This window comes from Giraffa tippelskirchi, chromosome 3 (genome assembly GCF_054371585.1).
Source record: "Giraffa tippelskirchi isolate mGirTip1 chromosome 3, T2T-mGirTip1v1.2.pri, whole genome shotgun sequence".
In the NCBI taxonomy this organism is placed as follows: Eukaryota; Metazoa; Chordata; class Mammalia; order Artiodactyla; family Giraffidae; genus Giraffa; species Giraffa tippelskirchi.
The window spans coordinates 169,325,089-169,350,452 of record NC_137277.1 but is presented as its reverse complement, the minus strand read 5'-3'; the positions used below and the strand labels follow the sequence as shown (position 1 = coordinate 169,350,452).

At 43.3% G+C, this 25,364-nt stretch overlaps 1 protein-coding gene across 2 annotated transcripts in view; it reads left to right on the top strand.

The window, feature by feature from the left end:
- The window catches only part of WDFY1 (WD repeat and FYVE domain containing 1), a 58,195-nt gene extending 35,646 nt beyond the window's left edge, over window positions 1-22,549 (top strand). The window contains exons 5-12 of one of the 2 annotated variants that reach the window (XM_081579641.1): window positions 686-836; window positions 5,879-5,991; window positions 8,066-8,192; window positions 9,244-9,349; window positions 14,286-14,387; window positions 16,040-16,170; window positions 18,006-18,114; window positions 19,143-22,549. In XM_081579641.1, coding sequence (XP_081435767.1) covers window positions 686-836; window positions 5,879-5,991; window positions 8,066-8,192; window positions 9,244-9,349; window positions 14,286-14,387; window positions 16,040-16,170; window positions 18,006-18,114; window positions 19,143-19,202 — 899 coding nt within the window. In that variant the 3' untranslated portion in view covers window positions 19,203-22,549. Of the gene's footprint in view, window positions 1-685; window positions 837-5,878; window positions 6,025-8,041; window positions 8,193-9,243; window positions 9,350-14,285; window positions 14,388-16,039; window positions 16,171-18,005; window positions 18,115-19,142 lie in introns of both variants that reach the window. The other variant, XM_081579640.1, reaches the window with a different exon arrangement.
- The last annotated feature ends 2,815 nt before the right edge of the window (window positions 22,550-25,364 follow it).

Below are 25,364 nucleotides of genomic sequence, written 5' to 3'. Positions count from 1 at the left end.
CTTCTGACTTCATTCATCAGACTGGGCAAATATTTATTAAACACCAGCTGTATGCAAGACCCTGCTCCACGTAAAGTAGACAGGTCATTGCCTGGTATGGCTTAAAATTGACCTGGAGATACAAATATTCCAGAAGTTAGGTAATAGACTACCTTCCTCATTCTCAGCTGTTACTTTGGAATGTGGAACTTTACAAATGCTTCATCTTAGAAATAATAAAAAGTTAATTTCAGAAAATTTCAGTTGCCCTTTTTACAATGCCAGTGTTTTCTAAAGAGTCAAAGCACTAAAGGTACAGACAATAGAAAACAAACAAACCTGTTCTGTTAAGAAAAGACTACTGCTTTCCATATGAAACTCATTGATAGTTGTTTGAGGTTTGTTTTTTTTAGTCTGTCCTCTGATATATTTGAATCCCTCTTGAGCATTATTCTTTTAACGATTTGTAGCTTCTGATGGTCTCCTCCCTTGCAGGGAGGCAGAGGGCAGGGCCTCGGAGAGCCTGCCTGTTAGATCATGGGTTGGGGGTCGGGCGGATCTCTGCCGCATGTTCAGAGTGCAGGCTTTCCAGGGTGGGCCTGTCCAGCCTGTGAGTCTGCAGGCTGACCAGGTGGAGAAGGGGAGCCCCAGTTCCCACCCACTGAGACTGGATTGCCCGGGTTGTGTTTCTTCTCTGTTCCCACAGCTCATCAGAACCGGGTGACGGCGATCATCTTCAGCCTGGCCACTGAGTGGGTGATCAGCACCGGCCACGACAAGTGCATCAGCTGGATGTGCACCCGCAGCGGAAACATGCTCGGGAGGCACTTCTTCTCTTCCTGGGCCTCATGTCTACAGTATCCTTCCCGGTCTCAGGAGTTAGCTCTGCACCTGATCCTAAATTGCTAATTGAGATCTAAAGGCTGAATGATTCCTACATATTTCACATAAAATCGAAGAATTTCTGTCTCTCCTTTCTTGGGTATAAAATTGGTTTATTAGGACTTGGTGGTTAAGACTTGGCCTCCCAATGCAGAGGGTGTGGGTTTGATCCCTGGTCAGGGAACTAAAATCCCACATGCCTCTTGGCCAAAATATCCAAAACATAAAACAGAAAAACTATGGTAACACATTTAGTAAGGACTTTAAAAGTGGTCCACATTAAAACAAACAAACGAAATACTTTTAAAAATGGTTTACTAAAAGTAATAAATGAATTGCTGTTCTCTGCTGGGGTGTGCTCTAGGTGTTTTAATACAGAAATCGCAGAAAATCTAAACCTCGTTAATGCAGACCCCTCCCTTCACTCCTTTGCTTTTCGAAGTGAAAGAAAAGACTTTATGTTGTGTAGAGAGAAAAAAAAGGAATGCATCTTCTAGTAGTGGGTTATTTGCAGACCTGGCAAGAGAATACAAGAATCTGTGACCCTGGAATTCATAAATGGGCTACAAGGACTTTTTAGTTTTCTTGTGTGTGTTTGAAGAGGGTTCATAATCCTTACATGACTCTCGAAGGTGCCTCTGGATCCCTCAAATGTTAAGAAATTGCTGCTCTGAAATTCTGCTCTGTTGGATTTGTTTCATGTAGAGCACACGCTCGCATTGGGCTGCCTGTGGTAGCTGTGTGTCACTGCCGGCGAGGTCAAGGCTGTCAGCCACAGGCAAACGCCCCATGGTATTTTCTCTTTCAGTGTTGGACATCTGGTGTAGTGACATTCTTCCATTGAAAGCCTTTAAAAAAACGTTTGCTCCAAATGAATGTACAGCATGAGATACTTAAAAGAGTACCATACACTTTAGAATCAAACAAGGGAAGACTACTCAGAAATATCATGTACTATATAAGCTTTTCTGTTATGTGTTAGGCTTTTGTATGGATTAATAGAAGATAGCACAGAATCACATCATTGTGGCCCAGCCTGTGGTCTTCCTTTTTTTGATCCATGTTTTGGAATTGAAACAGTAATTATCTTGTTGTGTGTAGACACCTGATTTGCCACAAACTGCTATGGCCATAGAGTTCAGTTCAGTTCAGTCTCTCAGTCGTGTCTGACTCTTTGCGACCCCATAGACTGCAGCATGCCAGGCCTTGCTGTCTATCACCAACTCCCAGAATCTACCCAAACTCATGTCCATTGAGTCAGTGATGCCATCCAACCATCTCGTCCTCTGTCATCCTCATCTCCGCCTGCCCTCAATCTTTCCCGCATCAGGGTCTTTTCCAATGAGTCAGCTCTTGCATCAGGTGGCCAAAGTATTAGAATTTCAGCTTCAACATCAGTCCTTCCAATGAACACCCAGGACTGATCTCCTTTAGGATGGACTGGTTGGATCTCCTTGCAGTCCAAGGGACTCTCAAGAGTCCTCTCCAACACCACAGTTCAAAAGCATCAATTCTTGGGCGCTCAGCTTTCTTCACAGTCCAACTCTCACATCCATACATGACCACTGGAAAAACCATAGCCTTGACTAGACAGACCTTTGTTGGCAAAGTAATGTCTCTTCTTTTTAATATACTGTCTAGGTTGGTCATAACTTTCCTTCCAAAGTAAGCGTCTTTTAATTTCATGGCTGCAGTCACCATCTGCAGTGATCCTGGAGCCCAGAAAAACAAAGTCAGCCACTGTTTCCACTGGTGCCCCATCTATCTACCATGAAGTGATGGGACCGGATGCCATGATCTTAGTTTTCTAAATGTTGAGCCTTAAGCCAAATTTTTCACTCTCCTCTTCCACTTTCATCAAGAGGCTCTTTAGTTCTTCTTCATTTTCTGCCATAAGGGTGGTGTCATCTGCATATCTGAGGTTATTGATATTTCTCCCGGCAATCTTGATTCCAGCTTGGGCTTCTTCCAGCCCAGCATTTCTCATGATGTACTCTGCATGTAAGTTAAATAAGCAGGGTGGCAATATACAGCCTTGAAGTACTCCTTTTCCTATTTGGAACTACCCTGTTCCATGTCTAGTTCGAACTGTTGCTTCTTGACCTGCATACAGATTTCTCAAGAAGCAGGTCAGGTCATCTGGTATTCCCATCTCTTTCAGGATTTTCCACAGTTTATTGTGATCCACACAGTCAAAGGCTTTGGCATAGTCAATAAAGCAGAAGTAGATGTGTTTTTCTGGAACTCTCTTCCTTTTTCCATCCGGCGGATGTTGGCAATTTGATCTCTGATTCCTCTGCCTTTTCTAAAACCAGCTTGAACATCTGGAAGTTCATGGTTCACGTATTGTTGAAGCCTGGCTTGGAGAATTTTGAGCATTACTTCACTAGTGTGTGAGATGAGTGCAATTGTGCGGTAGTTTGAGCATTCTTTGGCATTGCCTTTCTTTGGGATTGGAATGAAAACTGACCTTTTCCAGTCCTGTGGCCACTGCTGAGTTTTCCAGGTTTGCTGGCATATCGAGTGCAGCACTTTCACAGCATCATCTTTGAGGATTTGAAATAGCTCAACTGGAATTCCATCACCTCTTCTAGCTTTGTTTGTAATGATGCTTCCTAAGGCCCACTTGACTTCACATTCCAGGATGTCTGGCTCTAGGTGAGTGATCACACCATCATGATTATCTGGGTCGTGAAGATCTTTTTTGTACAGTTCTTCTGTGTATTCTTGCCACCTCTTCTTAATATCTTCTGCTTCTGTTAGGTCCATACCATTTCTGTCCTTTATCAAGCCCATCTTTGCATGAAATATTCCCTTGGTATCTCTAATTTTCTTGAAGAGATCTCTAGTCTTTCCCATTCTATTATTTTCCTCTATTTCTTTGCACTGATCGCTGAGGAAGGCTTTCTTATCTCTCCTGCTGTTCTTTGGAACTCTACATTCACATGGGTATATCTTTCCTTTTCTCCTTTGCTTTTGGCTTCTCTTCTTTTCTCAGCTTTTTGTAAGTCCTCCTCAGACAGCCGTTTTGCTTTTTTGCATTCCTTTTTCTTGGGAATGGTCTTGCTCCCTGTCTTCTGTATAATGTCACTAACCTCTTTCCATAGTTCATCAGGCACTCTCTATCAGATCTAGTCTCTTAAATCTATTTCTCACTTCCACTGTATAATCATAAGGATTTGATTTAAGTCATACCTGAATGGAGAAGGCAATGGCAACCCACTCCAGTACTCTTGTCTGGAAAATCCCATGGATGGAGAAGCCTGGAAGGCTGCAGTCCATGGGGTCGCTAGGAATTGGACATGACTGAGCGACTTGACTTTCACTTTTCACTTTCATGCATTGGAGAAGGAAATGGCAACCCACTCCAGTGTTCTTGCCTGGAGAATCCCAGGGACGGGGAAGCCTGGTGGGCTGCTGTCTGTGGGATTGCACAGAGTCGGGCATGACTGAAGCAACTTAGCAGCAGCAGCAGCAGCATACCTGAATGGTCTAGTGGTTTTCCCCACTTTCTTCAATTTAAGTCTGAATTTGGCAATAAGGAGTTCATGATCTGAGCCACAGTCAGCTGCCGGTCTTGTTTTTGCTGACTATATAGAGCTTCTCCATCTTTGGCTGCAAAGAATATAATCAGTCTGATTTCGGTGTTGGCCATCTGGTGATGTCCACGTGTAGAGTCTTCTCTTGTGCTGTTGGAAGAGGGTGTTTGCTATGACCAGTGCGTTCTCTTGGGAAAACTCTATTAGCCTTTGCCCTGCTTCATTCTGACTCCAAGGCCAAATTTGCCTGTTACTCTAGGTGTTTCTTGACTTCCTACTTTTGCATTCCAGTCCCCTATAATGAAAAGGACATCTTCTTTGGGTGTTAGTTCTAGAAGGTCTTGTAGGTCTTCACAGAACTGTTCAGCTTCTTCACCATTACTGGTTGGAGCATAGACTTGGATTACCGTGATATTGAATGGTTTGGAAACGAACAGAGATCATTCTGTCGTTTTTGAGATTGCATCCAAGTACTGCATTTCGGGCTCTTTCATTGACCACAATGGCTACTCCATTTCTTCTAAGGGATTCCTGCCCACAGTAGTAGATGTAATGGTCATCTGAGTTAAATTCACCCATTCCAGTACTCGGCCATAGAGTAACCAAGTGTTAATAACAAGTTGTTACCAATAGTTAATATATTTTTAAATTTTTAATTTACTACTGCCCCAAATTACTGCCTTTTTGATGGTTAAACCCTTCACAGCAATTTAAAATAAACCATCCTCTTCACTTAAATCTGAGTCATCTAGGCCCCGCAAAAGATGAGTTCACGTCATTTGCTCTCAGTTTTACATTATTTACATATTTACATTATTTTACATATAAAAAGCATTTTCTTCCAGTTCTTTTTGACTGTTTTCATTATAAGTATTTTACATTTTAAAACTTTACTATAATTTGAGTATAATTGCTTATTTTTATGTCTCTATCAGCTCTTTTATCTTTTTTTGTTGCCAGTTCCTACGATATCATTGAAACAATAACAGGTACTCTGCCAAGTCACTTCAGTCGTGTCCGACTCTGTGCGACCCCATAGACGGCAGCCCACCAGGCTCCGCCGTCCCTAGGATTCTCCAGGCAAGAATCCTGGAGTAGGTTGCCATTTCCTTTTCCAGTGCATGAAAGGGAAAAGTGAAAGTGAAGTCGCTCAGTCGTGTCCGACTCTCCACGACCCCGTGGACTGTAGCCTACCAGGCTCCTCCATCCATGGGATTTTCCAGGCAAGAGTACTGGAGTGGGTTGCCATTGCCTTCTCCTAACAGGTACTCAGTGAATGCTTATTGAATGAATGAATTTTCCCAATAATTACAGCTTAAAACATTTTTTTCTTCGATGTTTCCATGCTGTATGATTTTCAGTGGAGTGTTTGTTTTCTCATGGTTTTAGGTTTGTGTTTACCCTTTGTAGAATGTACATTTACTGCTTTATAACTTTGAGACGGATTGTTTTATACATCCTTGACTGCTTCTCCACAGATATGACTTTGATACTCAGTATGCATTTGTTGGCGATTACTCTGGACAGATCACCCTGCTGAAACTTGAACAGAGCACCTGTTCAGTTATTACCACTCTTAAAGGACATGAAGGTAGGCTGTGTGATCACTGCTGTCTTTCACCTAGTATGTGTGTATGCGTGCCTGCTAAGTCACTTTAGTCGTGTCCTACTCTTTGCAACCATATGGATTGTAGCCCTCCTGGCTCCTCTGTCTGTGGAGATTCTCCAAGCAAGAACACTGGAGCAGGTTGCCATGCCCTCCCCCAGGGGATCTTCTTGACGCAGGGATCGAACCAGAGTCTTACGTCTCCTGCATTGGCAGGTGGTTTCTTTACCACTAGTGTCACCTGGGATGCCCTTTTCACCTAATATGGGCATCCAAATCTAGTTCTCAGCTCTATGGCTTCATGAATGATGAGCTCCCTAAGATCTTGTCAGGTTTCAGTTTGACTGGCCAGATATGGGACTTCAGTCCCAGAAGATCTTAGAGTGAAAACTAAGTGAAGGCAAGGTATGGGGTTGGGTTTCAGGTTGTCCAGATCCCGTCTAGATTTGTAATACTTGTGTGACATTACTTTCTGTTCTGTTTCCCTTCTTTAATTAAATTACTTTCAGAAGGACCTTTTTAAAATTTCGTATATATGGTAGGACCTTTGGAAGAAGGTTGTTATTACTGTTTTAAATTTGTCTCTTTCTAGGACACTGAGCAAGACACAGTAGGTCGGTCAGCACAGTTGGAAGAAGTGCATGAGCTGGTTCTGTCTTTATTTGGGAAATAGCCACTGGGGAGGGACTGAGGGAGAAGGATGACTGGGCGGAATTCGGTTATTTCTGTAGCACAGTGAGTTGGCAAGCCTTCGTGGAAAGGTTTTAAGGCTCAATTGACTGTATTTCATAACAGATTAGAAGCTTTGAGACCATCTGGTTCAGACTAAAGAATTAGGGGTTTGTTGAAGGGATTAATGATGGATTGATTTATGAAAATAGTGTTTTTAAGTACAGCAAGTTTAAATGTCCTCTGTAGGTAATTTATTTAGATAAACCTGAGTCTGTGACCTTGTAGAGGAAGAGGGGGAGGGAAGGACAGTAAGTTTGAGTAGATAAATCTAAAGGCAGGAAAACACAGGCCCTCAGAAACCACTTTCTGTTGATGACTCATGGTCTCATGATCCCAGCCTTTTAAGTGTTCTCTGGGTTGCTCAGGACAGAATGGGTTCTGATAGCTGCTCAGCAGGGTTCATGTAGAAAGAGCTGGCTTGTCTGATGTTAGGCTCTAGCTGAAAAACAGGGTTCATAGGATCAAACAAGGCTAGGGTTTCTGCAGAATTGATCCCTGAAGCCAGTTTTGCGCAGTACTTCTTTTTTCACTTTGGTTAAGCTTCTGTGAGAAACTAGTCTCATGTGGTTTGCTTTTGAATATGGCTTTGCCAGTTTTCTATACACCCACCAAAAATGATATTAGCTTGTGTGACTGGTTTAATAAGTTTATTAATTTTTTCTAGGCAAGCAGCAGTTAATGGAACAATGAAGAGATCTGTTGAAAGAGAAATCTGTAGAAAGAAAGATTTTTCCCAAGGGTATCAAATTTAGTAAGTTTAGTCAACATAGAATGTGAAACGTAGGATTTGGATTTTTACCTGCATTCTCTGTCATAATCATGTGATACAATTTCACATTTTTTTTTTTTTCCTTCCTCTAAGGCACTTAATTTCCTTAAACAGAGGCATCCTGGGGTAGGACACCCGCAAGGTCCCAGAGACCTGGAATAATCCAGACTTTTATCTTAGATAACTCCTGAAACTTTCACTGCCTTTGCTCTTTAGATACTGTTAGCTTTTTTTTTTTTCCTTTCAAAAGCTTTTTCTGAACTAACCCTCATGTGTAGCTATTTTATAATTTTTTGGTATAGAGCAGGAAAATCTTCTTTTAAACACCTTGGTGTTCAGAGTAGTTTGATGTACAACTACTGAAAAGCCTCCTCTTGTAGCTTGGGTAGGGGTTGTGCCGTGTCTCCTCCGTGATTCATGATAAAGTGTTAGACGCCCTTTTATACAACGAAGATCCATTTTTACATCCAGACTCAGCTGGTCCTGGGCCAGCCTTCTGTCATCAGTTGTGCGTGTGCCGGTGGAGAGTTCCAGCTAACCTCCCTCTCTCACCCCTAGGGAGCATCGCCTGCCTCTGGTGGGACCCTATCCAACGGTTACTCTTCTCAGGAGCGTCCGACAACAGCGTCATCATGTGGGACATCGGAGGAAGGAAGGGCCGCACGCTCCTGCTCCAGGGCCACCAGTGCGTGACTGGGGGGAGGGTTGGGAGTGGAATCCAAGCTGGGGCGAGGCAGGGGGAGGCGTGAGTATGCTGAGGCCACTGTCTCCAAACCGCATCCTTCCAGCTCCCCACGTGATCGAGCTTGCTTATACCTTTATCTGCCAAGGAGTCACCCCAGTGAAATGTCTGCTTCAGGCAGAAGTGGGTTCGAGACCACGGTTGGGGACTTTGACCTCGGAAGACGGCCTGCTGAGCGACACTTAAGCCAGTCTCATTAGCAAATTTCATTAAGGGATAGTGTCTGGATTGACCCAGTCCTGCTCCGCCTAAGCTATGACATTTTAATGCTCAGGTTTTGCCGTCTAGTCTTTAAGAGGAACCCTTTCCTCCTCATTGGGTAGGCTTGTCTGTTGCTTGGCTATGAGCAGAGTCAAGTTGAAAAGCAGCCAAGGAGAGGAAAGCTTCTCCCCACAAATCTACAAGTCAAGAGGTTGTTTCCTAGGGCTTCCAGAGGAGGAAGCAGACAAGCATGCTGGAGCAGGGCAGATTCCCTTACCCTGTCAGAGTGTGTGTGTGTGTGTGCGTGCGCATGCACGCATGTGTGTGCACCAGTAATCTCCATCGCATTCAGTTGCTTGTTCTTAGGGATTATGTAACTAAGGGAGTTACACCTCCTTTAAGAGGTGAACACCTCTTAAGTTCTGAACACCTACTTGTTCAGAAACAATCTTGTGTACCTGGAAAGAAATTATAGTGGTTGGTCCAGAAAACTGTGGTCACTATCTCCTCTCTGACCAGCAGTTCTTAATGGCGGATTTGAAAGTAGTAGCGTTTATTTCATAGTAACTGTTATTCTGTATAATACATTATAGAATGCCTGGTAAAGTATATACAGGGATCCAGATGACCATACCAAATAGTCAGTGATAAAGCGCCAGTTGCTGATTCCAGCGAGGGGAGACATTGGAGGCTGCGTGAGGACAGCGTGTGTGTGTCCCAGCTGGAGACGAGGCTGCGTGAAGGCAGCGTGTGTGTCTCCCAGTTGGAGACAGTGACTGCTGTGTGTTTGCAGTGACAGGGTGCAGGCGCTGTGTTACCTTCAGCTCACGAGGCAGCTGGTCTCCTGTTCCTCGGACGGTGGAATTGCAGTGTGGAACATGGACGTTAGCAGAGAGGAGGTAAGAGAGAGCAGGGCAGGGTTGACCCGGGCAGGTCCCACAACCCACCTCTTGGTTCTCCACCCTTTGGCTGGAGGTGCAGGCAGCCCCAGCTCCTCCCCACTGTGCTTACTGGTTGTTGTCTAATGAGGTCCTGTGTGTCACTGTGACTGTGTCCTCCACTCACTGGAGAGCTTCCCCAGGGACAAGCAGTACACACACGGGGCATTTGGGCTGATTTTCACAGGGAAGTACACGGAGAGGGTGCTGGAGACAGTCCCGCCCGTCCCAGGAATGGACTGCAGGCAGCTGCTCCAAGGTGGTGCTCCACATCTGTCATGGGATCCCCGAGACACTCACCAGGGGCATAGCTTATCTGGGAAAATACATCCCCGTTCTCTGCTTTTATTTTCCATGAGTTCTGTCCCACTGAGTCCGTGTCACTACAGTGTTCTTTTCACGAGACCTGAGTTCTAAGTGGCTGAATTTCCTCATCTTCGTTCCTTCTTCCATCAAGTGAAATCATTGAATGGGATGATCTCTAAGCTCCCTTCCAGTTATTTAGACAGACACTATAAACAATCTCTCTTTTTTTTCTATTTTAAATAATGCTGCAGTGAACATTTTTTACCTTGTCATTGTGTGATTGTTCAGTTATTTATTTCAGACAAAATTCTGAAAATAGACCCTTTTGGGTCAAGGGTATGTACATTCTTAAGGCTTTTTATAGATGTTGTCAGATGATTTCCAGGCAGGATTTCCATTCTCATCTTTACCAGCAAAGGTATTATCTATTATCTGTCTTTCCCAAGTGACGTCTACAACCTGTGATGTAGAGAGTGGCGTTGATTCCAAAGAAGATTTTTTTGTGAGGGGGGTTAGGGACTTATGGTTTAACTTCAGAAGCATTTATTGATTACCTAAATGGTGGCCCTGGAAACTTAGGTACATATACCTCATAAGTGATATTGTATTATTGTACATATTGTGACAGGGCTTCCCAGGTGGCTCAGTGGTAAAGAATCCGCCTGCCAATGCAGGAGACACAGATTTGATCCCTGGGTCAGGAAGATCCCCTAGAGAAGGAAGTGGCAACCCACTCCAGTATTTTTGCCTGGAAAATCCCATGGACAGAGGAGCCTGGAGAGCTACAATCTATGGGGTTGCACAATTGAGCAGCTAATCAAAAATGACACTTACTGTGATGTCACGCGATGTGTTCCAAGTGCTGTCGTTTATACAGCGTGTAGGTCAGCTTGCTGCCCACTGCAGTGGATGCCAGGCATGAATGCAGCATTCCCAACAAGCCCTGCACATGTCTGCTTTGTGTCGCCTCTGATTACTTGCGAGTCTGATTCTCCCTGAATACATTTGCATCTTTAGCATACCCTCGGGGACATAATCCGAGGGGTTCAGTCTATTAAAAAAAAACCAAAAACAAAAAGCGACATTACTTTACAGGACATTACACTTCCAGACTTTATAATTACTGTGCTCTATACATAAAGATTCTTGCCTGCCAGAAACTTGCAATCTAGTGAAGGAAATACATTACCCTATAAATAATAAAATTTCATTTGTAATCTGGAGAAGTACTGATTGCTAGTTTTTTAGTGACCTTGTGCTGCTGCTGCTAAGTCGCTTCAGTCGTGTCCAACTCTTTGCGACCCCATAGACGGCAGCCCACCAGGCTCCGCCATCCCTGGGAATCTCCAGGCAAGAATACTGGAGTGGGTTGCCATTTCCTTCTCCAGTGCATGAACGGGAAAAGTGAAAGTGAAGTCCCTCAGTCGTGTCCAACTCTTAGCAACCCCATGGACTGTAGCCTACCAGGCTCCTCCGTCCATGGGATTTTCCAGGCAAGAGTACTGGAGTGGGGTGCCATTGCCTTCTCCGAGTGACCTTGTAAGACAAGTCAAATAGAGGAAATCTTGATGGCATGTCTGCTGGTTAATTTCTCTGTTTGAATTTTCTAAGAAGCTTTTTGGTAAGGCTTAGAATAACTTGTTATTAAACATATATAAAATTGACTCAGTATTACAGAATGTGTGATACTGCCTTTGCAAAGGTTTATCTGAACTGGGTTATGTATTTGTCATCTACTAGTTTCATGCAACATCAGCAGCTAGTGTACTGCGCTGTTTCCTCTGTTCAGTTCAGTCGCTCAGTTGTGTCCGACTCTTTGTAACCCCATGCACTGCAGTACGCCAGGCTCTGTTTCCTAGACTTGTTGCTCTTCAGTCTAATTTTGAGAGAGCAGGAAACTCAGGGGGAGGATGGGGAGAGGATATATTCCGTGAATCAGGAGGGAGGAGACCATCGGGGCCTGATGCTACTGGTGGCTCTTGTAAGGGTTTAATTACTTGGGTTTCAATCCACTGTTCTCATCCTTGCTAAGTCCTTTTAGAAGTGGAAAGTAGAAGCAGAGTTCTTACCTCCAAGGTTATGTGAGTGTGAGGTTATTTGTACCTCTAGGGAAAGAAGAGATTCCCATTGTCTCTTTGGGGGCCACTCATTCAAGGTGCTTCCTGGCTTCCTGTGTGTTTGTGGCGGGGGGGCACTCTTTTCCTCTGAATCACTTACGGACAGTTATCCCAAATCATGTGCACACTAGCTGGTAACACTGTCTCGGTGGTTGGTAGTGTTGGTGGGAAAGAAAATTATGTCAAAATGATGCAATATATTTAGTAGGACTTTTTGGTTTGGTTGTTTTGTTTTTACCAACTGAGTAAATATAAGTGCAAAAGTAAGCAGCCTCTGGTATATGAGATTCTGACCTTGCAGTAGGGTTTTCTACAATTTGTAGGACTTCCTTAGGCACCAGCCAAGAGGATTAACGCCAGATTCTCTAGCCCCACAGTCCTTGCTGGGAATTTCTTTCTGAGTCACCTGGAAACACTGACTGGGGCATTTCCAACCCACAGTGGCTGTTGGCCACCACACAGGCAGGTTGGAAGCAGACAATCCCTGCCAGATTGTAATCAAAGGGACTCCTTTTTGGAAGGAGGCAAGAGACATAGATGAGCAAGTAGCCATAATAAATCCACGTGAAGAAATTATATTTGAAGCTAGTTGATTACAGAATGGGAAGTATTTTATACACTAATGCAAAACAGATTATCAGTGCCCTGCGGTTCTTGTTACATCATCTTTGTCCAGGTTAGACAGACGAAACAAGATTTAGAAAAGAGAGTGCAGCAGTCACTAAATCATGTTCCCTTTTGCTCTTCTCAGCACAAAAGAAAACTTTTTCTACTTAGAGAATGAGCATTCAGTAGGATGGTTCATGAGAGCTTATACCATAACACTTAATCCTATTAAAAGAAACAAAGTTATGGTTATTTCTTATATTAAAATATGTTCCAAAAAGTCTATTTATTAGTTTGTTTTTTTGTCCATTATCTGATTATTTTAAGCATATTTTTTCTTTCCTTGTGTCCCTGTCCCCTTCAGCTCAGCAAAATGATATTCTTCCCTAACCCTTAGACAGAATTATGCTCCCTGAGGGCAGGAATTCAGTCCCATTGGTTGTCATACTCCAGAAACATGTCTGGAGACCTTGTTGAAATGAAGAGGACCATGTCCAGAGGCTGTGTAGAGTGCAGTGGACAAGTGCAAAGATGTGGGCTGGAGTCCTGCTTCTTCTGGGAACTCCACCCATTGACCAGCCATGGACAGTCGCTTCAGTCTCTGAGCCACAGTTTCTTTGCCTGTAAAACTGAGAAAACATTGCTGTCCATCTCCTAGGGTTGTGTTGAGAATGAAGCAAAATAAACCCCTTGGCACACTGGTGGACTTATATGGCACTTGCTGTATACCAGGCACTATGCAAAGCACTGCAAATATTGATGCATTTAATGCTCACAACTTTACCCATTGTGTACTCATACTTGAATATCGCTGCCATGAAGACATTTTTGCGCTGATTGTTCCATGTGACTGCACCACCACATATGGGTGGTGTTGCGGGAGTTACACTGGCCTGTGTCACAAACTACGACTAGACAGTGGCCCTGCTTTCCTTCTGCTGCAATTAAACATTCCTGTGATGTTGGCAGCAGGCCCCGCTGTGTCACGGGTTTTCCTTGAGGGATGTTCACAGTCAGGGTTCTCAAACCCCGTCCTCTCTTCCCTGATCACAGAAATGAGCAGTTCTACATTGGTAGTAACCTTGTCACATGGGTATGCATTTCCTCTTCGCTCTTTGTGTCCTCCCTTCCCACTTCCAGCATTGCCCCAATCATTTACAGAAGGCTCTTCTGTCTTAGCCTGCTTCATTCTGTTTGTGGGTGCCTTCCCCACCCCCACTCCAGGAAGAAAGACTGTTGTAATGGCTGTCTTATGTAGAAATACTTCTAATGCCATATCTAAAATAAGAAATGGGAACGCCAAAGGTTTTAATGTGCTAGGAAACAAAGAATTAGGGACACTCACTCTTTAACCACCTTCTCGAATCTATAAAGCTGACCGTCTTCACTGAAGATTTTTTAAGGGTCGGTGTAGTTTGAGTTCTCTGGTTCTCCCATCATTTTCTCTTTTTATCAGATAAATTTTTCTTGAGTGTTAACTTTCACAATCAAGAAAAGGTTATTCCTTACTTCATTATCTTTGGTATAATTTTAGAATATTTTCTATTTTTATTGCATGTATATGATGCCAAGTGATTGAGGTCAAATATGCAAGGACAACTCTTAAGAGTTCATAATGCAAACTGAATTCGTCCCTCCTGTCTATAGGTTGAACAATCTAAAATTAAACAATCTTGAAACATTGCAAAAATGACAAAGATTACTCAAAACACAAGCATAATATTGAATGAATATGGAAACAGCTATAAGACATAGAGAAGTTAAAAAAAAAAAAGAACCCTAGTGAGGTCTAGAACTGTTGTATTAATTTCTGAAAACTCAGTATAAATAAGCAGATGCTCTGATGTTGGGTCTTTCTCCTCCCCCAGGCTCCTCAATGGCTGGAAAGTGATTCTTGTCAGAAATGTGAACAGCCCTTTTTCTGGAATATTAAGCAGATGTGGGACACAAAGACACTGGGGTTGAGACAGGTGAGTAGCTGGCATCCAGTTGTCACTGTGTTAATCACATTTTGTTATTTACATGATTAGTGTAACATTTTATTTGGAATCACACTTTTCCCAATGAGTGCTGTTAATGCCTACATTTGTGATGTCACCATCATTGTGTGACAAATATGAGTAGATCTTTCCTGGGGTAATAGTGAGACTTAATTTTCCCAAAGTGTGCCATCCCTCATCCTGCATTGGGAAAGCAGGGATGTCCAGAAAACCCTCAGAGCCTATTTGTAAATGGATGAAAGAGCTCTGAGTTTTGGGCTACTGTTAAAGTTAGTATTTGTACCAGCCCAGCACAAAGTCAGAATGAACTCAGCCTCTAAGCCTTCAACTTTCATGAACAGATAAAAAGTAACAGATTAGCCCTCACTGGAATACTCTTGACAGTAAGAATTTTAGATTATTCCATGTGAGTATACCTGGAGCATTTCTGTTAAGCATGTTTCAAGTATGTACTGTTTTTTAATTTTGTAAATTAATTGAAGAAACATGTTCCAGATAGCCTGTAGATTTCAAGGAAGCTCTTACCATTAGGTATTCATGTAATACTAAATTCTACAAAAAGTATAGTTCTGCAGCAGCCTTGAAGGTAGCCATTCACTCAGATTGAATGTGAATTTGTGCAGGTAAGTAAAAAAGGAGTGCCAATTTTAATTGCTTTTCTTATGGGTTGTACCCTCTATAAAGAATTGGTGGAAAGTTTGTGTGTGTCAATAAACTTTTACTTATGAAGCTACTCTATAGCAAGGTCAGATATAAGACTGCCAGTGTAGGAATTATTTTATCACTCATAACATTCTAATGCTCAGAAACTGCAGCAATATTCTGTCTTTAGCCTCGTTCTCACAACACATGGCTGGTAGTAACTGGTGGGTGAAGTAGTCCCTACTTCAAAGAAAACACGGAGAATTAATTTTAATCTTATTAGTTAACAGCTAATAGAAGAGCATGGAAAGGTATGGGTCACAAAATTTTAGTGGTTTAAAAATACAAATATGTCATAAGTAGTGATAATAGCTGGACTGTTTTGGAATGTTCTTGAAGCTCATTTCCAGAATCATAATTCGAAAGAGTAAAAGAAAGAGCAAAACATGATTATGGATGTTTGTTTCTTAATGAGGGCAAATTACATTTAAAACTTTACTTCCAAACTTTTCTTTGTTATGGAAATAAGTTTTTCCTTCCCAAAGTCTCTAGCCATTTGGGTTCCTAAATGAGCTTGAACTTGGTTTTAACGTTGTTTGTTGTCATCTAGGCTGAAAATATGAATGAGTAAAAATCAATATTTCACCAATAACAAAGCAAGGATATTTGGAAATTCTTGAAAGTGTTGAAATTGTCTGCCTTTTGTGTGTTAATTGATACATTGAATTAGGGGTGATTATAATTCAAGGACTGGAGAAGGGAATGGCAACCTACTCCAGTATCTTGCCGGGAGAATCTTATGGACAGAAGAACCTGGTGGACTACAGTCCATGGGGTCACAAAGAGTCGGACATGACTGAAGTGACTTAACCCTATCATTCAAGGCACATCATCCCCAATCCCATTCCCCTACTCCAAAGGGAAACCACGTACCTTAAAACAAGAGGTTAACTCTTCCTTTCCCTCCTTCCTTCCGGAAGCATCACTGCCGGAAGTGCGGGCAGGCTGTCTGTGGCAAGTGCAGCAGTAAGCGCTCCAGCTACCCCGTTATGGGCTTCGAGTTCCAGGTCCGAGTCTGTGATTCCTGCTACGACTCCATCAAGGACGAGGAGTGAGTGTTTGCTTGTCTCTGTCTTACTATGTTCATCTGTGGTAGGAGGGCCTGACAAATGACACGGATACACAGTCGACCCTTGCACAGTGGTTAGGGTCCAGTCCTCCTTGCAGTGGAAAATCTGGGTACAACTTAAAGTTGGGTGTAACTGGGTATAACTTAGACCCTTCTATCCACGGGTCTGCAGATCATTTAGCACTGTGATATTTACTAGTAAAAAAATCCGGATATAAGTGGACCAGTGCAGTTTGAATCTGTGTTGTTCAAAGGATCGACTGTATTGATCTTTCCTCTCGTAAACAGTTTCTAAGGAGAGGATTCTGCCCTGGCTTTGTGACTTAAAACAGGTTTCTCCCAAACACTTTGAGGAATGATGCTGCTCAGACTGGTCAGGCCATGAGCGGCCGGTTCTGAACCCCCGAGCCACTCAGACTGCCGTGAGGGTCAAGGCTTTGTGCACACTGCTGGGTGGCTGAGTGGGCACTCTACAGAGCATCCCAGCTTCGACCTGTGCTCACACTCACGGACGTTTTATTAGTGGGAAAACCCTGGAGACCCACATTCTCTCCCGCATAAAGTCTGACCTAGTGATCTAGTGCTTGAATAACTGTGTACAAGACACATCTGTCCCCCATTCAGTCCTGAATCAGGCAGATCCATGAAGGCAGGACCAGCATTTTCTTTTGCTCCTTTTTTTTTTTTTAATGTACTTGATTGAAATGCAGTTGAGTTACTTTGGTGTGTTAATTTCAGCTATGCATGCTAAGTCGCTAAGTTGTTTCTAAGTTGTTTCTGGCTCTTTGCGACCCCATGGATCATAGTCCTCCAGTCTCCTCTGTCCATGGGTTTTCTAGGCAAGAATACTGGAGTGGGGTGCCATTTCCTTCTCCACTTCTGCTCCTTTTTGAATCATTTTTTTTTTTTTTTTTTTTTTACATTTGAATAGAAAATTTATTATTTTCATTTTCCAAGTGTTTTCTTTTTCCATCAGGGGAAAAAAAAGAAATCTTAAGGACAGTTGTCACTTGCTGCCAAATTGAGGGTAGTCTTTCTCTAGTGGTTTAGTCACTAAGTCGCCTCCGACTCTTGTAACCCCATGGATTGTAGCCTGCCAGGCTCCTCTGTCCACGGGATTCTCCAGGCAAGAATACGGGAGTGGGTTGCCATTTCCTTCTCCTGAATCATTTTTGAAAGCAGTAGCTGGGCACACCTTGGTGGATGCCCAAGTAGGAAGGCTGGTGTGGCACCACCACTGCTATTGGTCAGCGAGCTGGTGATAGGGCCAGGGTGCAGGCTTCGGAGAAGAGTGAGGGTCAGCACCCAGGGGCAGCGCTGCCTCTCCCACCTGGATTAGCGGGGAGCCCGCAGCCTTGGTCTCATGCAGTGTAGTTCCTCTTCTCTGTTAAAGGTTCTCGTTCTGATGTCTAGGAATGTATAAGCCTGTCCACTTGAAAAAAATCAAATATTTTGGGAATTTTGGAAAATCCTTTATAAAACTGCTTGTGGGAATCCCCGGAGGTCCAGTGATTAGACCTCTGCTCTCACCACCGAGGGTGCAAGTTCAGTCCCTGGTTGAGTAACTAAGATCCCTGAGGTTGAACGGCACAACCAAAAACAAACAGAAAGACCAAAAAACCCCAGAAAACCAGTCCTGCAACTTAGGCTTTGTGTCATCTTTTAATTATAGTTGGTTTTCAAAACCATAGCCACATTTCGGGGAGCAAATTTTGACACTGTTACTGTAAATATTTCCTTTATGTTGCTAAGACGACTCATCCCTCAGCTCTAGAAACCGTCGGGTGAGTTTAAATGGCCTCTCTTCTCTCTGTTAGTCGGACATCTCTAGCAACCTTCCACGAAGGAAAACATAACATCTCCCACATGTCCATGGACGTTGCTAGGGGCCTGATGGTGACCTGCGGGACCGACCGCGTGGTGAAGGTAAGCTGCCTAATTGTCTCAATTAGCACGTCCTTGCAGACTGCTCCACTGACACTGTGAGTTTGTAAGGCAGTTCTGATGGACAAGCTCGCCTTCCCTTTGGATGAACTCCCCATGGCCAGGTGACAGCCCTGGCTAACAAATTGCATGTTTGTGAGTTTCCATGCCCTTCCCGGCGGCTCAGTCCAGTGGGGTCTCCCTCCGCTGTCTCGGTCTCTTCAGGTAAGCTGGTGAGGGCCTGCCACCCCTCTGTCACTGTCTGCCCTGAGCCGGCCCCAGGGTCTTCCCTCCCACTGCCTGGCCTTAGCTGACCTCTTTCTCTGGTCGCTCCTTCTCTGGCTAATGGTCCTTTATCCTGGATAGGATACTCCCCATTGATAAGAAATAACCATACTTCCCTTTGCTAAATCCCTGAGTGACTAGCACAGAAACTGGATGTGAGTGCTTTACCCTTAGTGCCGTTCTTGAGTTATGAAACCGCCGTACATGCATGCGTGCTCAGTCGCTCAGTTGTCTCCAACTGTTTGCGACCCCATGGACTGTATAGCCCACCAGGCTCTTCTGTCTGTGGAATTATCCCAGCAGGAATACTGGAGTGGGGTGCCATTTCCTCCTTCAAGGGATCTTCCCAAACCAGGAATTGAGCCCATGTTTCCTGCGGCTCCTGCTTTGGCAGGTCGATTCTTTTACCACTGAGCCACCTCAGAAGCCCCATGAAACTGTCATAATTTGTTTCATAATTTTAAAAAATGGGCTTTTTCCCAATGGGCTTTTTATTCAAAATAAAAGTAAAACATTATTATGATGTAATTCGGAGGTATTGAGAGAAATACTGCTTATAAGCTTTTTTTGTGTTTTAGCCAACTACATTGTCTTGTCACTGTGTAAATCTCCAGAAAGTTTTGTAGGGAAAGAAGAGGATGAGTTGTGTGTCTTGACCCGTTGGCCAGTGTACCCGCTGTCTGTCCTCCTGTGGGGCCACGGGGCTGGTGCCACCTCTCCAGGTCCTCCCCCTCCTTCTCTTGCAGATTTGGGACATGACTCCTGTGGTGGGCTGCAGTCTGGCCACCGGCTTCTCTCCACATTGACACGGGGGCTGGCGGGGTTTGAGTCTTTGCGGCGGCCGCCTTCCCCCACACACGACGCTTCCCTCTAGCTCCACAGTCCCTGTCACGTGGATGGACAGCCAGCCACTAAAAAACAAATGAGCATTTTTATAAAGAACAAAACGTGAACGTGTGTTTTCGGGCATTTGTGGAACTATCCGTGGGGACCAACATAGCGGGTCCCCGAGGAGTGGAGTTACTCCAACGAGACAACTTGTGAGCGGTGAGCTGACGTGTGCCGAGACGGTAATTTAGCACACGAGAGTTTCAGAAGAAAAACACTGAATGAAAGAGTTAAAGCCTGGAAGTTTCTTCAAGCAATTCCAAGTACAAACACACTCCCCTCCCCCTAGACTTGTTGGGCCCTCGGGGGCTCCTGCATGTCTCCCCGGTCAGAGCAGGGGTCCAGGGAGGAGGACTTGCATCTCTCTCCGGGGGGGTGGGGTGGGGCAGGGGTCTTAGGAACCCAGAGACCCTCCTCATCCACTGGTGTCTGTGAATATTCTCCACCCCTAGTCACTGACAGACCTCTTCACGGTACCTGTCCTCTCCAGGTGGTGCCATGTCTGCATTTAGTGTGTGGTCCGCTTCAGTTTCTCATCCCAGCCAGCGTGCCGTGGGCGGGCCCTTACGGTTGTCACCAAGTGAGCTGTACAGTGTCTGTACTAACCAAGGGAGTCCACATCCTTCCCTGTCCCCCAGATGTGCTCTGAGGACAAGACGTCTCTATGGTGCTGTTAACATGGGACTCGCACAAGCCGCCTGACTTTTTCTCATTGCAACTAGGGATGACTAATGGAAAACCCAGCTACCAGCGTGACTGGGATGGGGAACGAGCAGTCCGCTCCATGGAACAGCCCAGCCCTCCTGAAAGACAGTCTATTTGCAGCCCAAGATGAGCCCCTGTAAATACCATGACACTTCAGTAGACACCTCAGAAGAGAACTCCAAAGCTTTTTAAACTAGGTTGACTTTCAGTTACAACTTATTTCATAGAAGGAAATCGGTAACCCAGAGCAGTGACTATTAACAAGGTCTTGCACAGGTATTCCTAACTTGTAAGTTACTCCCAGAACAGTTAGCAAAATCTCTTGTTATCAAATGGCATTTTAATTTAAACGTTTTTGGCCACTTAGTACCAGGATTGGGGAAGAAGTAGGAAATAGGGAGCCTGTCTTTTAATATTCAAATATTTATTTGTTTTTAATGGCAGTTCATGTGTCTTGTTACTTTAGGGCTATTTTAAGGATAGCTTTTAAAATAGATAGCAGCAGTATTTTTGTTAGTCTTACTAATGGATATAGAAAAATACTGCTGCATTGCTTTTAGGGGACCAAACCAAGACAGCATCATTCTGTGTGACATAACTAAGGGACTAAACAGTTTTAAATAACAGTTATTAATGAAAATGTGTTTTTAATAACAGTTTTAAGACAGGCAATTAAACTAAGATATCTTAATGGCCAGTGGCACATATAAGGAAAGGAGGTCAGGTTATCATGTTCTAGAATGATCTGCAGTAGACGTCGACTTGCCTTCAGAAATAAGACTGAAGGGTTTTGTTGCTCCTTGCAATTTTTGTGTTATATCACCTGAAAAAGATGTTTTCTTTCAAAACTTGCCCTAGGCCCTTTGCAGAATGTGTGTTGCTGACTAATCCGGGAGGAAAATCGAGTGGTGGGAACTGAACGGTAGTGTTGAATGTCAGCTTAGTTTAGTTAATGGTTCGGCTCATACATACAAAGGTGCTATGCTGGGGATCCTCTGAAGTACTGAAGGGAAAAGAGAATAAGAACTATTCCTTGCCATGCTGAAGAATGCTACATGATGGTTTTGCTTTCCTTCAGCCTCTGTAAAATGTGATTTTATGATGTCTGTGGTAGACTGAGCAGTTTCGCAGCTGTCAAGGATATGCCATAGCTTTTTGACTTTCTATTTTATTTTAAAAGACTCCTAATGAAAAACCTAATGTTTCACAGAGGGCATAAGGCTGATACAGTGCCTCCTTAGGGGTTAAACTAACCTAAGTCAAGAGGGAGAGGTCTGTGTCAGGAAGAATTGGAGCCAGGTATCTAGAAAAAGAAAGGAGAAAGTTTCAATATATTTTCTTTCCACCAGAACTTACTACCATTTTTTGTTTTAAACACACATGTGGTAGGCTTGCCTTGCCTCTGTCACACACAAGGTAGCAAATGGGGTAATATTTTTTATAGAGGTGGGTAAAAATTTTAGTGATTGGACACATAGAGTATAGTTAGACTTCTGGTTATTGCCTTATTTTGACTGCATTACTCTCAAACTGGTCACTTACAATATATAATTCTTCAAATAATGGTTTACCAGTTTTTCCATTCCTGAATACTCCTGCAGAGTCCCACTTGGGGATCACGAAGAACAGAATGTTAAGAGAAGATCCTTCTGTTTAGATCTAGTATGCTTGGGGTGGCAGAGTTGGACATGACTTAGTGCCTGAACAACAACAACAAAAGGTTCGTGATCAAGACTTGCCAATTCTTCCTTCTAAACCTGTTTTAAAATTGCTCTTTATTAGTGGAAGTGATAGGAATATACTCTTAACAGCATTAGATGGAAGCAGAATATTCATTACATTGTAAATCTCTGTTTACTGTGTCTTAGTTCTGGCCTGCTGCTTAGAGGCCATAAATGAAACATACTACTTTATACTTTAGAAGGTGGTGTCACTTTATTCTCCCCCTACAGCATTCACTTTGTTAGTTCTACAGATTTAAACTGTTGAAACTGGCCTAAGTATGGAATAAAACCACAGTGGCTCAGATTCAAGGAGTTATTTTCTAAAATCAGTTTTCATTAATTACTTCCTACTTCATTACTGGATCTGGTAAATGTAAGACCCATTACTGGATCTTAAAAATGTAACAAACTGGTTACTATTAATGGTAAACCATCTGCTCATTATAAATGTGAAGTTTAACAAATAAGTAATACATGCTATATTTGTGTGTCTATTGCTTAATTGTTAATTATGAGCAGATTATTGAATGCCTACTCTATTTTCTGCAGTTTACTACACAATAACTCTTTGAGTAAGTTGATGTTTAATTGTGCAACAAATTTATATTAGAATACAATTTAAAGTGTTTTTCTCTCTAGACTTTTTTGACTAGGGAGGCAAAGGGCAGTGTTGATTAGTACATTTTGTCTTGTACTACCAGCTACGTTTATATAAGATAGGGTGCCCTGCGTGTCCCAGAGAGCTAGAAACCTTTGTTGTTTGCTCCTGTTTGTGGGTTCTGTTTTTGTGGGGTTTTTTGAGAACATGCGTACAATAAAATGTTCCTTGCTTGTTACCCTGTTGTTTAATGTAGCTTTTGTTCTGTTTGACCTGGACAGAGTGCAGCAGGAGTAACTACCATGAGTTTAGTGCTGCCTGCGTGCGTGCTGGGTGCCCTGCCAACCTCATACTCTTCAGTCCTGGCAACACTTCTGCAAGGGACTATTTTCTCCATTTTACAAATGAGAAAACCAAGTGGATCTTGTCTGTCTGACTCAAAAGCACGTGCCTTCTTCATACCGCCTGCCTTAATGTGCTAGCTAGGGTTTGGTAGCTTCCATAAAGGAAGTAGGTATGATCTGTCTTGAAGTTCGTGAGGCCCTGGAGTGAGATTGCTCAGGATGCCCAGGCCCCCTGAGAGCACTGAGCCTCGTGGAGACTGCATGAGCCCTGCCCTGGGTCCCCTTGCAAACAGCTCAGTTTTATGAAGAAACACAGGATGATTCAGATCTGGGAGAACAGAGTCCTCGGCTTAACTGATTAGGGGTTGATTTAGAGATCAGAACAGCAGTTTATTGAGGGTTTTTTTGTTTTTTTTTAAAGAACCAAAGCTTTATTTTCTCTCATCATCAGAATGTTTATTGGCGGTTCCCTGGTGGTCCAGTGGTTAGGACTCAGTGCCGTCACTGTCAGGGGCCTTGGTTCCCTCCCTGGTCGGAGAGCTAAGATCCCACAAAGTGTGCAGCATAGCCAAAGGAAAAAAAAATATAATAATAATATGTTTATTACAATAAAAAGAAAAGGAAAATAAAAAGATAATACCAAAAAAGTATTTAAAGTATTTATTTTTAAAAAATCCTTTAGTGCAACCACCCAGAGAAATGACTGTTCAACTTATGCCCTGTATCTTCCCAGTATTTTTGTTTTTTTTTCATGCACGTGTACATATAGGACACATACTTATAGACCTATTGTTAATGGATGCCTACCTTCTCACCCCACCTGATGTAGTGTGCAGAGTTTGCCTCATGCCCAAAAGTTGTCCCCCCTGTTAGCATCATCAGTTGCTGCAGAGTCGCAGTGGATGTTAGCTCTGTGCCCTTGCACTGGGACTGCCAGCCTCCAACTCTGTAAAGGTAGGTAAGGCAACGTGACTTGCTTCAGCTCATGACACGCAGGCAGGAGCATTTAATTGCAGGTAAGAGGCTTAACCACCAGTTTCTTTGGGATGCCAGGCCATCCCATGAAACCCAATGTGCCCTGGATCTGCAGTGGATATTACTAAATCTTCTGTTGTTTTAGTCTGCTGAGGTAAGGGTTTTCAGTTCAGTTGCTCAGTTGTGTCTGACTCTTTGCGACCTCATGGACTGCAGCATGCCAGGCTTCCCTGTGCATCACCAACTCCCAGAGTTTGCTCAAACTCATGTCATCGAGTCAGTGATACCATCCAACCATCTCATCCTCTGTCATCCCCTTTTTCCACTTTCAGTCTTTCCCAGCATTAGGGTCTTTTCCAATGAGTCAGTTCTTCCCATCAGGTGACCAAAGTATTGGAGTTTCAGCTTCAGCATCAGTCCTTCCAATGAATATTCAGGACTGTTTGCCTTTAGAATTGACTGGTTTGCTCCTTGCAGTCCAAGGAACTCTTAAGAGTCTGTTCTCCAACACGACAGATTTTTAGCTGCAGCATAATCTAGCCTGGACAACTGTATTCCATTATTCCATTATGTGACTAAACCTTCCTTTATTTCACTGATGCCATTAGTTGAAGTTAGGTTATACATTTTTAGAATATTTAAATTTTCAATTGAAACTAAACATTTTAAAATACTAAACTCAGCATGCTTGTATATTCATATTTGCCCATTTTTCCAATTATTTTCTTAGGATGCATTCTTAGAAGTGGGAATTGCTAGGTCAAAGAATGTCTAGTCTAAGTATTTACTCTTGTTGCGAATATCCTCATACGATTGCCAATACTTGAATTGGTTCCTTTGCACAGGCGATAAACGGGCATAGCTTAGTGTCTTACTCTATGAAATTCCAGTTTATTAACGTTTGAGTTTCTGTGGGACAGTCTAGATAGAACCCCAGTCACCCCGGGAAGGTCGCTCAGTGGACAGGATACAGAGGAAGAAAGGTTGGTGGGTGACCTCGCTGCTGTCACGACGGCCTGATATGTGTGTCTCCAAGATTGCTGGAGGGTGAGCTGATGTCTCTTTACTCGGAAAGTGGAAGCAGACCACTACGTTCTTGTGTCCTGCCTTCCCTTTTAGGTGTTACCTGGCTTACTTGTAAAAACATTCTCGGGAGGAGAATGTAGGTACTTGAGATATAGCTTCCTTTCCCATCTGCCAGTCTTTAGTCCCTAAGTTTCCTTGACAACAGTATAATTAGATCTCTTTCTATATCCTTTCACCGCACATGCAGACCATCCCTTAGGAAGCTTGTCCCATATTGATAGATATGGTTTCCCATAAAAGTTGAGTAACACTTTCTGAGACCATGAGTCCTGTCATTTGTAGCATAGAGATGGAGCCTGAAAGAAAGTTTCCTGGGTCAAACCCAAGTGGAAGACTGAAGAGTCAAGCCGCGGTCCGTCTGACCTCAAAACCCATGCTCCTCTTTCTAGTGCTCCATCTAGCCCTTTCTTTTGAAACAAACTTTCTTTGAAGAGAGTTTAAATCCTGAACTTGACACTCTGGAGAATGATGAAGTAATAGAAATGGATTTATACTGTTAACAAAGGTCGTGTGGCATGTTTCCCCACACCCTAGTGTTTGAGATCAAGAGGGCCACTAGGACTCTATTTACCATGCCTCCCCCCATCATGAATCAGTGGTGGCCCTAATAAGTGGCTTCTTTGGTGACATAATGCCAGAATTTCTGAC